General features: G+C 42.8%; 1 protein-coding gene across 5 annotated transcripts in view; it reads left to right on the plus strand.

The window, feature by feature from the left end:
* kiaa1549la (KIAA1549-like a) overlaps window positions 1–18,290 on the plus strand; it is a 78,760-nt gene extending 60,470 nt beyond the window's left edge. For 3 of the 5 annotated variants that reach the window (XM_040162872.2, XM_078082470.1, XM_078082472.1), the window contains 11 exons: window positions 913–1,058; window positions 5,896–6,020; window positions 7,895–8,127; window positions 8,976–9,108; window positions 10,511–10,752; window positions 10,960–11,125; window positions 12,024–12,121; window positions 13,664–13,809; window positions 13,900–14,054; window positions 14,160–14,229; window positions 15,073–18,290. In XM_040162872.2, the coding sequence (XP_040018806.2) occupies window positions 913–1,058; window positions 5,896–6,020; window positions 7,895–8,127; window positions 8,976–9,108; window positions 10,511–10,752; window positions 10,960–11,125; window positions 12,024–12,121; window positions 13,664–13,809; window positions 13,900–14,054; window positions 14,160–14,189 (1,474 nt within the window). In that variant the 3' untranslated portion in view covers window positions 14,190–14,229; window positions 15,073–18,290. The remainder of the gene's footprint in view (window positions 1–912; window positions 1,059–5,895; window positions 6,021–7,894; window positions 8,128–8,975; window positions 9,109–10,510; window positions 10,753–10,959; window positions 11,126–12,023; window positions 12,122–13,663; window positions 13,810–13,899; window positions 14,055–14,159; window positions 14,230–15,072) is intronic. The other 2 variants (XM_078082469.1, XM_078082471.1) reach the window with 1 other exon arrangement.
* Window positions 18,291–18,570: the final 280 nt, after the last annotated feature.

Here is an 18,570-nt window from a genome sequence, read left to right on the forward strand (position 1 = left end):
AGAGAGAGAGACATGCATGCATACATACATACATACTCAGCTGTTTCCATCAAGGCCTTTTGAAGAACTTGCCCAGGAAAATCAGGATTGTTGCTGCTCTACTTGTCTTTTCAATTTGCCTGTATGTCACAACATGTTCTGAGCTTTTCCTAGAACATGTTTCTTTTATGTGATGCTATCAATAAAATAAAACAAAGGAGAGTCTCACATGATTATTATCAAAAAGCAGTACACCATGCAGGAGTTGTATGTTTTAGCCAGTTAGCAGGTAATGTTAGCATTTATTTACCAGAATTGGAGCACTGCTTGCTCAGTTGTCTGACAACCTGGGGCGGGACAAGTGGGTGGCAAAGGGGGGGGGGGGGGGGCGACTAACTCAACACGCTAACATATGAGCTAGCAAGCTTGCCATTGTCTATATATACAGTAAATGCATACTATAAACATCTTAATCGGCTTGCTAGAAGGTTAGCTGTTGTTAGCAGTAAGGTTTTATAAACAGTGATATTTTGCTAATAGAATCAATAGTTCTCTGTTAGTTCTGAGTTCTGTGGTGCCTCTTGGAAAATCTTGAGCAGCGAGCAAAATAATTCCTGGCCCTAACATTTGTATGTTCACAAATAACATAAAGCTCAGGCGCAAAAAGAAAAACTAACAAAAGAAACACTTGCGTAAACTGTTGATTTTGGATTTGACCCACATAACTTTGAATTTCACATTTGAGCTGTTTTTCATATTTTAGACATTATTTTTCGAGCACACAATTACACATAATTCATGATCTTATTTTTCAATTATTTTTTTTCAAGTTACCGTTTTTAGAAATGATGCACTGCTTTCATGGACACACTAATTAAAAAACTCCCCTTCTCCTTCCTCTCTTATCTCCCTCTGTTGCCATGGATACCACAGGCGGTTGCCAAGCGAGGAGGAAGGCTCGGTGTCAAGTATCGGCTCCGGGAAGCTTAACACCAGCAAGAGCTCCTCGGCCCGAAGAACGATGACCAGCAGCAGCAGCAAGAATGGGAAAGAGGAGCTCCACAAGAGGAGCACCAACGGTGAGGAGGAGGAGGATGGAGTCCAGGAGAGAATGTGGAGGTGGGGGAGGGGTGGTGAAGAGAAATAAACAAAGATTCTGACAGTAAGTCAGGGAGCATAAAGAGAGAAAACAACATATTTAGATGAATAGAGACACACACACGTACACACACACACACACACACACACACACACACACACACACAAACTGATTGGGAGATCAATTCTGACCCTCCTTTAGTTTTGTGCCCACCACAAAGTCAAATCATCCTACCCCCTACAAACACTTCCATACGGAAATATTTCACCTAAAGGAAAATGTATACGAGTTGATGAAGAATGCATGAGAGTGAACACACTCACACGTGCAGTGACTCAGCCTGCTGCTGCTATGTTGTAAGGGTCGGTGACGACGACGACGACGTTCATCGGTCTTAACTGAATCAAAACCGGCATGCCAGTTGTTTGCATTGTGAGTGTTTCATATTTCTTTGTTAGGCTCACCTCCTTCCGGGATCTAAAGCTGGAAATGCGGTACGCAGATGAAAGCCAGCGGTTGGCAGCGACGTGTGCCTTACAACCTGCTTTAGGTTACGTTTGAGTCAAATTGCAGAGAGAAGTCAGGGAAGTGGGGGAGTAGTCAGAGATTGGTTGTCGCATGCTGTCAGATTAGGTGTTGTTCAGATCCATACAACCCACAGCATACGCTCTGTGTCTCCGAAAAAAAGAGGGATCCTTGTCCTAAGATATTGATGCACTGTGTAGCTATTAAAGACAAATTAGCAGTGTCATTTTCGCCCTGTCATTATTAATGGAGTTGTGCGTATCCTAGCAATTATCTCCTTCAAGTCACAGATGTGCAGTGAAAACAGAACATCAACACAAAACAGATAAGAACACAGCATGCATGACTGACTCACTACTTTAAGTACACCGTATGGTGCAACAGAGCACATAACCGCATTTAGAGTGCGCTGTAGCAGCAGACACACCCATCAGGGATGCTCGGGGAAACTTACAGCCAAGTAGATCAGAGAAATACTCGGCAAACCTAAACCCGCGACAGATGATATTGTTATTCAGATTACTTCTAAAACACTCACAGTGTGATCTCAGCAACTATTGTATTTAATGCAAACGGTTGCAGTGTTTTATACACGTAATCGCTCTGCTAAAGGTTGTGACGTAGTCAACGTTTTTGAATGTCACCTTTCTATTTAAAGCTATACAACAGTTACATGATTATATTTATATTGTTCTATTTAAAGCTATACAACAGTTACATGATTATATTTATATTGTTCTATTTAAAGCTATACAACAGTTACATGATTAGATTTATAATTTTTCTATTTAAAGCTTCACAACAGTTGCAATTTTGTACAAGTAGTATTTAACGTTTTTAAATAGTTGCCTAACAAATGACCGTTCTACTTAACGTTGTTAAACGTTGCATGTTTAAACAAGATAAATAGTTCCACATTTTCATTTAAAATCGCCCGCATGTATTGCTGCTAAACCCACATACAATGGAGTAGTATTCATCTGTACAGCTAGACAACAGGATTAGTAGTGCCTTTATAAACATACGTTTATCTGCAGCATCTGATATCAGTGGTGGCGGTATGTAATGTACTGCATCTTCGACATTCCACAGATTAATCAGAAGATCCCGGCGGTGCAGACTCACAATTGGTTGCACAAGCATCTCTCTGATCGCTGATAATGCTGCGACATCGCTCATGCTCAATGACATTCTAAGACGCTGGGATTTTTCGATCACTTTTGCATCAGCAGGCCATGCATAGTTCACAGTAATTTGCGTGATTTATGGTGTTTATGCAAGCGAATGAACAGATACCCGAGGGTTGGATGAATACTTATTTAATTTTCTCCCTGCGGTTCACAGAGGACTGGAGATGGACGTAACTCATTTTTTTTAAAATGCAAAGAGAGACTGGATAAACTGGCACGCTGTTAAAGATTAATGAAACTCTAAATCCAGTTAACAAAATTTAGAGTAGAGAAAAGATGATTGAATACAAAATTACAAGAACACTAAAATACAGCACTGATAAAAAGATTAAAAACAGACTTGAGATGTAATTCTAATTTAAATGCATTTCATAATAACCTCGGCACTACTACAGGAAGACATTGGACAAGTTGCCTCCAATTCTCTTCACCCACATGGTTTGGAGCTTACTTTTTTGATTCAAAATTAATTCAATTTGTTAGTGATTGCTTGTTGATTTACACATTTCATTTGTTTAACCTGCACACAAACAGAAATGTCAGATTTCAAAGTGGGGTTCAGATACTGGAATGTTTTTCCTGAAGACTGAAGCCGTGACATGAAGCTAACTGTCTCTGTCCATCATGAGTGTACGTACATGAAAGTGATCAACTGCGCTCCTCATTAAGGTTTAATAAGCCATCACATGTGGGGTGTAATTTGCACATTGATGGTGGCAGACGATGACGATACACATTTCTCACTAATGTGTATCAGTCACAGATGACGTCAGCAGTTATTTGCTATATACGGCCTGGTTGCTCTCCCGTTGCACATAAAGATGAAAACGAGTTTTGACCCTGATGTCCCGTGTGAAACCAGGTAGTTTCGTTTGAAACCACGTAACCTTACATTCGAAGTTTACTTTGAAATGCCCCATTATGCATGAAAAGACCCCAAACCGACAGGCTGTCCCTCACACGTCCAAAGCTGATGCTAGAGGGGCCCGTAGAGCGTCATGGCCACCAACCATCATGTTAATGACACCGGCCTGCGAGGTGCAAATGCAAAGTATGTTTCTGTCCGATACATCATTTATAACAAAACAGATGCATAACAAACTTGTTTTCTTTTTTTAAATGACTCTGCCATCCCTACAGCCACGTTGCTCTGTTGGCAAAAAAACTCGTTCCATATTTTGTAGCAGTAAGTACACCACTGCAGACATCACTGTAGGCAAGTAATTGTCTCTTGAGTCACAATGTTTATTTCTCCATCTACAGAAAAAACTCAAAAAGCAATGTTGCTAAAAAAAACAGGCCAATGGTCAGCATCTGTTGGTACATTGGTACAAGTGGTCTCATGGCAGCCGCCAGTGTAACAGAGTACACGTTATTTACACGCAGCAACGCGGCTTCCAATCTGGTTCACAGCCTCCGCCGCTCGTGGCGCCTGCGGACCCGACCTTAGCCGTCACGGTCCTAATAGGCGCCGCAGGAGGGAGCGGCATGGAATGAAGCTTGCTGAGCTGCAGCTAGGAACGTATGGCGACAGTGAGGGCTTTGGAGCTGAGTTAACCCTACAACGAAGCCGTCCGCCATGTGATGTCAGTCAGAGAGTGAGTCACAGTGGACCCAGTGCAGCACAACACGGTCCATCTGCTGCCCCCTGCAATACCATGCACACACATGCATGGACCCCGTATACTGAGAGAAGCAGACCACACGCCACGCAGCTGACGCTTTCTCATCAAGCCAAACAACACGACATGTCTAGTTGTGTGTTTTAATGAAATTTGAGCCAAGCTTCGCTTTGGATGTTTGGATGGTTGTACCATCATTTCCAGCCAATTAACAAATGTCACACTATGCGTGGAAACAACCGGAACCGTGGTACATGAAACTGTGTTACACCCACACACACACACACACCTGTGCTACATACAAGCAATCCTGTTATATTCTTACATAGTTGGATTCTTGTTTGGCCGCTAACTTTCCTCATTTACTGGTTTAACATTTGTTTTCCGCTGGTCCCGAACACCTGAGGTACAAGTTGTTCTGTACTGCTCAGGACATAAGGGCCCATCTGTGGGCAACACCAAAATTATACATAATCTCTATAGTATAAGAATATGTATTCAGTCAACACAGCATGTGAGACTGCGAAGAATCGCTCATAATCCTGTTTGGTTGGGTTTTGTCTTTGCTAAGCTAATGCCAAACTACTGAGTTCCCAAAATTCCCTTCACCAGGAGAGGAGAGTTAAGGTAACAAAACATGAGCAAGCATACAACAAAACCTTTAGCTTGACGAAAGACACTCATTCTAGGACAAAGAGACTTGTTGGACACAAGGACCCGGTCAAATTAAATAAATGTACTGTACCCCAGAAACTGAAGAAATTACCTGTATTTGCAGGGTTAGGGTTAGGGTTAGCTTCCCCCTCTAATTGGACATTTATACTCGCAGTTGGTGGAAGCGGATGCACACTGGTGAACCTAGAGCCTCATATAATGAGGAGACCACACGCCACATGCCTGAGGCCTTCTCATTGGTCCAGACAACATAAAAAACACACAGACTAATACACAATTAGTGGAGCTTTCCTCTGAACTAAATTTGGATGGTTGTCCTGATAATTTAATTTCAGACAGATTTAGACAAATTTTGGAGGCTATAGCAAGGGCTACATAAGCATAGAAACAACCAAAAGGAAAGATAAGCCAACTTGTGCACATCGTTGTCTGCTGGGCACAACACCTTAGGTACAAAGCTGCATTCTGTAGCTTATTTAATAAAACAGGCTATTCTTTACACATTGGAAAAGCAGTCGCACACTGTTCTTTACCATTAGTCATTAAAGGAAACCATAATATTGAGGAAATATTTGTCTGTCAGGTCAAGGCTGCAGTTAGCTTAGCTTCACTTAAACCAGCACCCTTCACCCCAAAATTAAAAATAGATATTTCCCTCTATACCTGCAAGCTTCTCCAGTCAAAGGTTCTACCCTGAGTTTTGAATAAAATTGCTGTGTGAATATTGTGGGTAATGACAGAACCTTTTATGATGTGATGTGATGTCTGACTCTCTCTAACCTGTTTGTCTTCCTCTTCCTCCCAGACCCCTACGAAGACCACTCAGGCTCTCTGCGTCTCATCACCATCAAACCCATGACTGCTCAGCCGACCTACTCCTACCCCCCCACCTCATCCCACAGCCAGGACTCTGTGGTCTTTAACGGGGAGGTGAGTCCGCACACACACACACACACACACACACACACACACACACACACACACACATTCGAAATGTACCTACACCCTCGAGGCTTCATGGCACTCAGCTATGAGGTGAGAGCGCAGTGCTGACAGTGTAAGGCAGAGCAAAAACAAGATCCAGCCCACCACCATTTTGTGCTTGTGTACGTTCTCTTATCTCAGCTCTTTTGCAGTCTTATTGTTTGATCATGTGTTGCAATATGAATCACAACTTAAAAAGAAAGATACTTGTTGTGAGTGAGAGTCGATTAGTTGATGATTTAGTGTAAATCATCAGCTAAACTTTTTGAATAAAAGCGAATTGCCAGCTCACACTTTCACAGTGCCGGAGCAGATCTCACACTGAATAGGAGGAAGCCACAAAGCTGCTCGTTATATGAAGCGAACTGTGACGGCTGGCTTCCTCTGCGTACGGCCTGCAGAATGCCGGTCTGCTTGCAACATTTCAGCACTGACTTTTGTCCTTAAAGGGCCAGTGCGTAAAATGATGGGCCATCTATTGGCATAAATGACAGAGCAGTATTTAAGCAGTGCTTAGTCCGCAGGCAGACATTTTGGGGGGCAGGTGCTCAAACCAAAAGAAAAGGGCACCAAACGCCAAAATAATTTATGAAATAAAGAATAATAATAAATAAATATAAAACTGAGAATATTTTCAGCTTATATATCTATGTTTGTTAACAAACTAACTCAAATGATCAAATTGAATAAATAAATGAATATCTGGCAAAAACAGACAAAACAAGGCCATGTTGTATATCAAAATAATATGTTGAATAATCAAAACCTAAACATCAAAACTCTGCTCTGAATAAACTAAAGGAGCTTCACAGGATCATCCTCCTTGGTGCCATCTCTTGGAAGATTTTTTTTTACTGTTTTCTTTTATAGCATAAGCAGCATTACACTAATAATATACCACATTATACCTCACCAGAGATGTCATGTAGCTCAACTTAAGACCTACCTTTCATTTGAATAATTGTATATTAAACAAAACTAGTCTATCTGTATCTCTCTCTCTCTCTCTCTTCATTAAACATGACACGTGTCAGTAAACAGCTGGACAAGGCTTTGAAATCACGGATTTTGTAGTTTTTTTGTTTGTTTATTTTTTAGAAATGGTTTGGCTCTCAGCACAAAGTGGAGGAGGGAGCGCCTGTCAGGGCGAAATTTTCACAAGAATCCAATAAATGCCCCGTCAGATATAAAAACACATTTGGGGGGAATTGATGACAGAGAAAGTAATTTTTTATTCTTAAATATTGATGAATGAAGAAAAAAATTGGGCTCCAGCAGAAGGGGCACTTTTCTCAAAAGGGCTGGTGCTTGAGCACTACTAGGGGTCTATTTGTGCACGTGCCTGTTAGTCCGCCATGCTGCACCACTACAGTACCTCAAAAGGGGACTTACACTGACCTTTGTTGACTTAGTCCTTTGTCAGGATTGTGAAACCAACAACATGAGCTGCTGAGTGCTAAACCATGCTACCACTGGCCCCGTTTGACAGCTGTTGCTCCAAAAGTTGTGTTATCATGATAAAGATGGCTCACCATATCGTGGTCTTAGAAAGAAAGGAGTGAGCAGAAGGGGGTTACTCTCTAGTTTTCCAGTTCATCTGTAATTGATTGAGTGTCTATTAGCAGAAGAATATCATGTTTAGGGTGCGTCACGTTAGCTGGTAATCAATGTTTGTTGAAACACAGTGAACCGTCTTAGGACAATGAAGAAAGCACAAAATACTGTTTTTATAAACGGAATACACAACAATGGCGACAGCTCTCCATTGCTCAGTGTTATGCAGACGAATGGAAAGACGATTCATTTAATAAAATACACAGCTTGTTTTGCAGGCCAAACATGGCGGGCTGAAGCAGAAGTCGGACATCGAGCACTACAGGAACAAACTGCGCCAGAAGGCCCGGAGGAAGGGATACGGAGAGTTCTCTCTGTCTGAGACCGGCAGCCATGGTTACAGTCACCGCGACGCCAGGCACGGTCGGCACGACAACGGGGTCAAAGAGCCAATGACCGCTGAGGAGAAGAGGGCCTCCTTCGCAGGATGTCATAAGAGGTATGGAGTAGATTTGGGGTTATTAAATGCACCTCATCATCACTGTAAAGATTAAAATGTTCCTTCACTCATGGACTTCATCGGCCATAACTGCACTGCAGACGGTTCAACAAATTTAAAATAATCCACCAAATCTCATTAAATTATATTGAAATGACAATCCCTAAAATAAGGATTTAACTTCCCCATCAATGCTGAGTCCGGTTTTCATTATCAATGCATTTGAAAGTTATTTTCTTTATTTAAGCAGTAAAGGCTTGAATTGTAATTATCATTTTAGCAGTTTTTCAAACGCTTCCCACCAAGAGTTAAAGAGCTACTGTAAATGTGTAACTGTGGAACGTAGTTGCTAAGCAACCAGGGGTCATTTTGGGTCAGTGCATTAACATTTTATCATTCATACTGATAAGTGTCTGTTTTGCTTCTCTTTCTAGATAACTGATTTTGTATACCGTTGATGAATTTATGTTAGATTTTGTGTCTATTGACAATTGACGACCAGAAATGAAGGTGCATAAGCACCACAGCATTAAGCTACAAGGTTTTAATTGACAATGACAAAAGGAATGACTAAAGGAGTTGCTGCTTTTTCTTAGTCTCTCTTTTGAAATTTGGTACTAAGTAGTTTTCTCAAAATTATTAATCAGGTAAAATCCAGCGCAGAAGTTCCTTACATAATCCACATAAATATGACTTAAGAAACAAAAGAAAAAACTGTTATCCACTGTTTTTTTTATTTTTAAATTCATAACACCACAAACACCCCAAATGAGTAGCCACAATATGACCCTGAGCTGTTGCTGCTGTATTTTGAGTGTTTGTCTTTTTTTCTCACGCCTGTCCATCAGGTACTCCCACCCACGGGAGCCCGCCTACTGGAGCCGGCAGTCTCTGAGCAGCCCGAGCCCTGTAGAGACGGAGATGGACCTGCTGGTGCTGAGAGAAAGATCCAGGAGGGGCATCCGTAACAATGGCTATGATGTGAGTAACGTTGCAAGGTCACAGACCTTTTGAGGTGAACCAGAGTACGTGTCTTTCTTCATGGTTTCAAAACACTCAGAAATGAGTTCAGTGCACAGAGGAGCGTGTCGGAAAAAGTAAGGAAAGACAGCGATTTTATTTTTAAGTTAAAGCACCCCTCTAAGTGTGTTTGGCGAATGTGAGGGATTTACTGTGGAAAAATACCCAGCGGCATGACCATGGAAAGCTTTGAAGAATTTAGAAGATAGATCCCGTCACAAACTGTAATACATTAGCTGAGGTCCGACCCCTGACCCGGTGAGTCACACAGAGTGGCGATGATGAGACGACGGCTCGATCCCAATTCCTAAAAGGCACACATGATGGCTGCGGCTGAGTAAAACCCATTCACTTTTGTCTAACTAATAAAATAATCCCCTGGGAGCATTTCTGACTGTAATCCTTCCTTTCCTGCCTTCTCTGATGCCGTAAACTCACACCTGGAGGATTATCAAATCACCTCTCAATAAACTTCATGAACCTGCACCCTACGGGGAGATAAAGACAGAGGAAGGACAGGGAGGAAATGACATATAGAGATTATGGAAACAGGGATTTCTTCATTAATACATACAGCATAATATGGAGAAAGGAAGAAAGGGGGGTGGGGGGGGGGGGTAAAATGGACACAGATATAGTGAGGGCGAGTGGATCACTTCATGCACCACAGCGACTGCAGTGACCGTGCTACAGCTGAATGTCAATGGCTCTGAATATGATTATGACCTACTCATGGATTCAAATGGGAGATGCAATAGGGGCTCACAGACCTGGAGGAGCCAGACGGTGTGATTGTGTGCAGTGGTACAGGTGTGCAAAGCCTCATTGGTAAAAAACTCTGAAATTTGTTTTTGTTCTGACGTCAAGAACATTAAGTCATTTAAACATGTTATATGGAATTTTGCATACACTTTGGATATTGTGTAATATCCGCCAATTCAGCACTTGTTACGGGCACAATGAGTACAAAAATAAGTATAGACTGAATCAAGTGATTCATCGCTGAAGAATAAATTAAAATAGGCTCTTTAACCAAGTCCAATACAAACACATGTATTAACCGAGTGTAATGCGTTTTTTTGTGTTGGACTTGGTTATATGGGAGGAGAACCTGCTGCATTGAGTCGTTGTAGGTTTAATTACCTACAGTAACCCACTTTACCTGACCTTCTGCTCCTGACCATCTTCAACCTCTTGCCTCAGTGAGTGCTGCCTGTTTTCAACACCAACATCCATATTCTCCCACGAGCATTTGTGTCTCAGGAACCCGGAAGTTCAAACAGTGGGTGGTTCAAACTTTGATATGTTAGAGAGGTATTTGATTCCCATTGTCCCGTTGACTGAGTGCGCGAGTGCTCTGCAGGCCGAGCCGGAGCCTTTTGAGGAGACCAACATGGACCGTCTGATGAGCTCCCTTGGTTACGGAGGCGGGTCCACCGGTACCGGGAACGGCAGCCTGGGGGTGAAAGCTCACCGTGGCTCCGACTCCTCCACACTCAGCTCCCAGCCATCCATTGACGAGGTCCGCACGCAGATGCACATGTTGCTAGGCAACGCCTTCAGCCTGGCACCTCCGGACCACGACCCCCCTTCTCCTCCGACAAAGTAAGTTTTATTTCTTTTTTACAGATTATTTTATTTTTCTCGCAAATCTGCATTCCCTTACTGTGTAGGAAAAGATAGAAGTTAGATAGATAGATAGATAGATAGATACGCAATCTGGTTCAGAATGATTCCCAAGCCACGGCTGTTTTTCACAAAGGGAAAAACGGTAAAACTGCAGACTAAAATTTTTTGGATTGTCGCCAACAGCCACCACCGTCACCACTACCAGGCCCACAGAGCCTACAACCCGTCCCACACCAGCCACTACAGCGACGGGGTGACGAGCGCCCCGGGGACCATGAACCATCCCTGCGGAGGCAGGCAGAGGAGTGCGGGATACGAGGACATGCACCAGTGTAGCCTACCCAAACCAGTGAGCACTGGGACAGAGTTTAAAGGGACAATTAATCCTCTGTTGGTATATGTAGCCATGCATGCAGCCTCCACCAAAATACAGTGGAGGGAAACGGAATTCCATATGTGACGCTCACAACTGTCTGACTGTGATCTGACTTAGTTTTCAACAACAGTGTTGTCCATGGAGAGAATGGAATAGGATTGAAATGATATGACGGAAATGTATTAAAAGTGCAGGCAGGTATGCATTTTGTCTGATGGACGAGAATAGAAGTGAAAGTGTTCCCATTTTTCTGTTGAATATGATAAAAGCAATGCCTCTTTCATGCTTGAATTTGGTTTAATATGTTAAATCAGGAAAATAGTGTTTGAATCCTTTACTTAAGTCAAAGTGACAAGGCATTAAAAAGTCACTGATATTTTACAACGAGAAATGATGTTTCAGTTTCTGTGTGGCTCCAGTGCCTTCTAACGATGACAAAGATGGCATTGATTTGGAGATGTGTTTGGTCCAACACTCACTCTCCTTTTAGCTCTTTTCGGTCTCCACAGATTGTTGAGAAAAACCTCTGGCTCTTCACCTGCTGGTCAATAACTTTGTTTTCTGTTTTGTGCTGGAGAGGTATAGTGTGCACTGTGCAGTTTGAAAACAACAACTGAGATGTGTTACAGAGAAACAAAACAGTTTGTAGCCAAAGACATTCTGCTGAGGTGGAGTGAACTGCAGAGTTAATGATTAATCATTTTCTGGGCCGCCTCTAAGCAATAGATTTTTAGATTACACATAAAAATTATACAGAAAATTATAATGATTTATCTCCGCCGTTGCTCTCATCAGACACACATCTGCTTTTGTTTTTTGCATTTTGTGCTCCGTAGAGTCCAGATGACAGTTATTGAACATGTGTCTGCAGGGTTTCCGGTTCACTCAGCTTCCAGATATGGGCATTGGGTCTCCTCCACCACTGATCCCCTCGAGACCTGGACCGCCACCCGGGACCTCACTGCGACGGTACCACACCCACACGCCCACAGATCCTGTATATTCAAACACATAATAGAAACACACACAAGCAAATAGAACACACATGCCACAGAAGTAAAGGCTCTACAACTAAATAAAACCGAGAATCAAAAGTCACGTCACAGTCATGTGCAGGGTAAAAAATATCTACAGCATTAATCAGCATCGTTTGAACCGACTAACCTCCACATCCACGTCTCTATCCGGCCAACATGGTAGCAGCATCATTGGAACTGAGCAGCCTCTGCATTTTAATGCAGCTGCTTCTCGGCTGCGGTGGGTCTCCCGGAGGGACGTGTTTGCCATCTAGTGGACAAACTAAGAAGACAGCGCTCAGTAGTAAACATCTGCAGAGTGACGGGAGTGAACACACATTTTGATGCTGAAGTTAAAGTGATTAAAATTCTCTAACTGTCTGTTTGTGTGTGTGTGTGTGTGTGTGACACTGTTGTTATTTCGCGCTAAGACTAGAAACAGAACTGTATAAGTAGTTAATGAGTCAGCTTGTCATAAATCAAGTTCCTCTGTGCCCTTGGGGAGGAATGAGTGTGCACCTTGAAGCGTTTCCACACATGCATTATTGTCCTCACAATCCTGTCAATGACATCATCTGTCCTCCGACCTCCTACTATGGCATCACGTGTACAGAGGTTGATATTTCTAAGTGCTGAGGCCCTAAGAGATAGAGAGAGGTCATGAGGTCATTTTACCTAAAAGATGTGATAGATGTATCAAGTTTTTGTATAAATATAAAAAACAATCAGGGTTTTTTCTAGTTATTGGTCCTTATGGTAACTTTCAACTGTATTATTGACAATAGGTTTTGGGTAATTGTTTTTACATTCAAGCACATCAGACATCAAATACCATAGACATACAATACAGTGATGGAAGTCACAACTCATTCCCTTCGTCCCCACCTGTCCCCTGTTATTAAACATGTCAAATAGAATATCCTGCTACACTCACAATATAGCTGCTCACTTCCTGTATAGTGCTTTGTTTGTTTTTGATGCTGGAATGCAACATACCAACAGATAAAACCAAAAGTACAAGCAGACTCAATACACGATCTATAAGATCTACAACAGAATCATAGGGGTGTTGGCAATATGCAACTGAGATACCTTCAGTAACTTCAGCTTATTTCCATAAAAATCTCAAGCCATTTTTAAGTTTTTGGGGAGTTTCTAGAGATGACCCGTTGCCATTCATAAGTTCTTACGGGATAGGTAGTTAAAACTCTTGAGGATTAGGAGATTCACGTTAGAAGCGGAGTATATGAGATACGTTGAGCTCTACATCTTTCAGTGCTCACCCTTTAAAGTGACCTCTCTTACTCTTCCAATCGTGTCTGCTTTGTTGACCTCATTGTTGTTTTACATGTCCTATAAAATTGATTGATATGACTTGTCATCGGCCCGTCAACTGAACTGCTTCTGGGTTTATAAACAGCTAAATGCTTTAAGGGATTAGCCTCCAAAACAAACCTAAACCCCTAACTGTGTGACTCTCTTCTCCACTTAACAGTTCCACCCCGGATGTTAGTCTGAAGCCCCGTGTGTCAGAGGCCTTAGACCTGCAGGGCCAGCAGCATAACGGCGCCCCGTACCTGCCGCTGTCCAGGGCGCCCTTCCCCGCCGTCACTGTCGACCAGTCCATCAGCACCTACTCAGGTATCACGGAGCGCCGGCGCTCAAATGCAGACAGTAGCTATGAAGACGCAAAGTTCAGTCATTGGCTAAATCCAACCTCACGTCTCACAGGAAACCCAATAACAGCAGTCTACGCTATATCTGCCAACCGCCCGGGTTACTCAGACTACTTCGTCATGTCGCCGCCGTCCTCTTACCGTAGCCCGTCCTGGATGTCCTACCCACCTGAGCAAGACGACCTGCCGCGGCAGTGGAACGACACGCCGGTGAGACACATGTCTTTCAGCACACGGCGTGCTGTAAAACACTTTACCTGTGCTGGTGCTTGTTTGTCTCCGAGGTGTGAAGCAGGTCCTCTCTTCTCTCCGCAGAACTCGCGTCATCTTGAAACCATCTGCTGAAATTGTTTGCCTGGGACACTGGGTGAAAACGGATAGCTCGGTAGGTCATATCCTGCAATGTTATGTTGTCATGCTTGCATAGAGAGTGGAAAATTGGTATTTTGGTATACGGTGCCTTGTTCAAGGTTGAAAAATGCTGCAGTCCGGGTTGGATTTGTATTATATATATCGTTCTGTTTTATCTCTATTGATCTGTGTAATGCCCCTGGTCTTTTGTCCAAAGTCCAAGCATTGCTTTGGTTTAACAACAGAAGATGGAAAATAGAAGTGGATGGTGCAACACAGGCAATCCCGATGTCTGAAGGGTCTGATAATAATCAAACAGAAGCACATCTGATGACATTCAACCTTCCCGAAATCTAATATATTCCCACCATAGCGGAGGCCTGACCCGCCCTACTCTGCCTCTTGTTGGCTTATCGAGTTGGGAGAATCATGTATTCGCCATAGTAGGAACAAATCAAGGAGGCCTAAGGACGACTTTCTGCATAATAATTATCAATGTGTTGCAATGAGAGCACAGACTTTCTTAGCAGTGATCCTTTGTTTTGGGGGATAATGGACTGTCAGACAAATGGGAATATTTTTTGACTATTTGGGTTTTGTAATACAAGACCGCGGAAAACAACGAGCAGTCCCTAAACTCAGCTAATAATTTTGCACTTGGCTTCCCTTCAACTGTCAGACCTGTGAAGACGGCTTGTTATTGGTCAACGGCAGGAGATCTGCGTGACAGTGTTCACCAAAGTTGAACTCTATGCTGTTTTTTTCATTTGCAATGCTGCTGTCCAGGACTTTGTACTGAACGGACACACCAATAGTAGCTGCAGAGTAAAACATGTAGCCTAACCTAAATCTGTAATGGAATGTGTTTTTTCTTCAGGTGTCCCTCTGGATCGATAGAGGACCTCCCTCCCACCAAAAACTCTGGAGCTTTATCACTTCGGCCCGGCCTTGCTCCTGTCCGATTTAATCATCAGTGGTTTCTCCAGCCGGCCCCTCTCCTCAACTGGGCAGGCCTTCATCTATCCTCTCCCAGTACGCTTCATCTACAGCTCAAAGCAATTCTCCTCCACCACGCCTCTGGACCATGAGCCCCTTCACCTGCCGGTCCAAAGCTCAGCTTGTTCAGCCGTAATTCTCTCTCTTCCTCTATTCTCTCTGTGCTCCCTGAGCCACGTGTCCTCACTGGCCCTCACCGGCCCCTGCGGAGCCATTAGTCACCACCTCTTAACGAGACTGCCTCCTCCGGGGTCACCACCGTTGTACAACAAGCGGCCCCCTCACACTGCAGAACTGAACTGAGCCGAGGTGAGCCGTGCAGCGTGGAGCTTGCAACGGTGCTTCCCTGCGTTAAGCCACACGTGTGTGCACTGCTGATGGAACAGGGCAGAGTAAATCACACGAAGGGCCACCCTTCTCCCCGGCAATCCACACATTGTGACTGCCGTCTGCCCAGCACACGATGGCACCCAGTGCTGCGTTATAAGCACCCCGGGGTCCCAAACAAACGTGGCCGGTTGTCTGCCTGTGCTCTGGAACCGGACTTGACCGTCGTGGACTTATCCCTTGATTTCCACCACGAAGCCATGAAAGCTGGACTGACTTAAAACTGTGTTTTCTTTTGTCGATGATTCCAAATTCTTACTGTGTACACAAACAACTGGTTGATATGTGTATTTTAAGCTTAAGTGGGGGAAAAAATGATTTGAGGAAAACGAAAAAAAAAACTTGTCTTTAGCTGTCTCAATTTCTGTTTTGGGATATTTATGTGATTTTGTCTTTTACTTTTGTACATTGATTGTTATCAATGAATTATTCTATAAAACGTAGTGAGTGTTTCTCTTTCACTCACCTCTACTTCAAGGCAAAATAAATATATAGCTCATTCTTTAAAACAGAGATATCTACGGCTTAGTTTTCCGTGGTTATGATGCCATTTCTGTACTTAAAAAAAATGATGACTGTCAGATTCAGTAGTGAAAACAGGAATACTTTGCTATATTCCATCGATCCGTTATGACGTTATGTCTGCTGATCATTAGGCAGACTAAGGGTTCATAATTAACTGAAATCCAATCACGTGTAGTTCTGTGTTTTGTAGCTTTGCAGCCAACGCAGGGTTTGGTTTTGCTCTTCAAGTTAAATATAAAAAAAGAATAACAATACAACAATGACTATATGATGACTTGGATTTCAACCAATTTCAAATCTGGTCTGACTCTCCGGTCTTTTGAGATTATTTGAACACACCAGTACTCTTAGAAGAGCAGTTCTTTTACTACGAAGGTGTCAGCTGTATTCTACTGTGTGAGCATTGGACTTGATTTGTGTCGGAGAGATGCATATTTGGTCAGTGAAATATGGTTTAGTACTGTTCAAGAGACGGGCTCAGGCTCAGGTGAGCCGCATATGTAACGATTAAGTGTGTTACTGTACATAGCAGATGATTTAACGAAGAGATTTATGCAAGTGGGAGGGATAACACTTTTCTGACGGCATTCTTCTTTACTTATTTTCCATGGCGTTTTTGATGGGGCGAAGTGGAGAATCTGGATCATTTTTTTTCTCACCATTCTACAAATCGCCAGATGGATCGATTCCAGTGATGTGCTACAAGAGGCAGATCTTACCCTGCATTAACAGTTTTATTTACGTTTGGACAAAGCCAAAATAGCCATAACGTATATACTGCAATTTTTTTGTATAAAGAATGTCACAGTCTAAATTATATTTAGCCTCATTTTTTCAGAGGAGAACTGGAATTGTGCAAGCGCACTGTATGTAAGGCTCCTCATCTCACTTAGATGGTACCAGAGGAGATTATAGCCATACTTTTACTTCACCAACATATACAGTGTTATGTTAAAGGGGTAAATGAAATCAAATGGGAGTATATTAGATAGGAAATTATAGTATAGATAGAAATAGGTAGGTTAGTGCGGGATGTTCATCATGACAGGAGCACTTTCATAAAGAGCCAGAACCTTGGCTGAAACGGACGGGAGCAATGCAAAAATGCTGTTGTATAGCATAATATATATTCAGATTCTATAAATCTACAAACTTCGCGATTGCTTTCAAGTAAGCCGGAAATCTGTAGACGCATTCACTAAGTACAAAAGTGTAAGCTAAATTTACAATGCACTTTTTTTTGGATCCTTAAGCCGGATCTGCCGGTGACCACACACTAAAAAATGTTAAGTGAGGGAACCGGATATTTTAATGACATAAGGAGGCGTTCTCTTAATAGAAAAGGGCCAAATTACGCGTAGAGAAGTTGATATTTTCATAAATTCTTAAATGTGACTGTTTTTGGCCCAAAAAACGAATTTGCTAGCATTGAGAGCACTATGTTGGGATATATCATGTCTTAGCGGAAGCGGTTGTAATAGGAGACTTCAGTATTTCTAGTAGCCCTGACTCTATTCATGACTTCAAGTTTTAATTCCCTCATTCAATATTTACAATCATTTAACACAAGGCCTGTGTCTAGAAAAAAGCTTGGATATATAGTCGTCTTTCCCAGTTTCTAAATCCCGGCCCTGCACATGAGGAATATTACACATGGATAGGAACGAAGGGAAAAGGCGATGAGATGACGATGTTGGATGTGCACACGGTTCTATTATCGTTTTGAATCATCAACATTATCATCATCATTATCATCATCATCCTCGTCGTCGTCACTGGAGATCTTATTGGAAGTCATGTTGAAGGGCGTCAACATTATCATCGTCATTATCATCATCCTCCTCCTCCTCGTCATCACTGGAGATCTTATTGGAAGTCATGTTGAAGGGCGGGGGCGGTCGTGCTTTTGTTTTTTATTAAGCAGTGATTTTAAGAAGGAAGCCTTGATGCTATGCTATGAGTTGATGTGCAATGTTTGTGCTTTACACGGGTAGCGGCGAGATGCTTTTATCGATGGCGGACTCTGGGATGGACCGACAAGCCAATAGTCCTCTCTCCGCTGTTGGAGCGCTGATGATGTCACGCTGCCGTCGGTGAAGTCACGGTGACGACAACGATGAATGCTGTTGGATGTAGTTATGCAGAAAACGTTTGGGTGAAATTTAAACAATAAAGACAAATTACCATTCCCCTTGTTGTTTTGTTTGTGTGTCATTTTCTCTTGTTTTCTCCAGATGTTGCCTGGCTGATGATACACGCTCCTTGTTATTGACTAATGAACTGGTGTGCATGTACGTACACTAGATCCCTATACCAGGACCACTAGAGGGAAGCAGACACACACCGAGGAGGCCTCCTGTGTGCCACGCCATCCACACACACACACACCGCGTTGATCGTTCGCTGCGTTTTCAAGAGTTTCAGAGCAAGTGATCAAAAGCACCGGTCTGCTCATATTTGTGTTGTT

The sequence above is a fragment of the Gasterosteus aculeatus genome, chromosome X (assembly GCF_964276395.1).
Source record: "Gasterosteus aculeatus chromosome X, fGasAcu3.hap1.1, whole genome shotgun sequence".
Taxonomy (NCBI): domain Eukaryota; kingdom Metazoa; phylum Chordata; class Actinopteri; order Perciformes; family Gasterosteidae; genus Gasterosteus; species Gasterosteus aculeatus.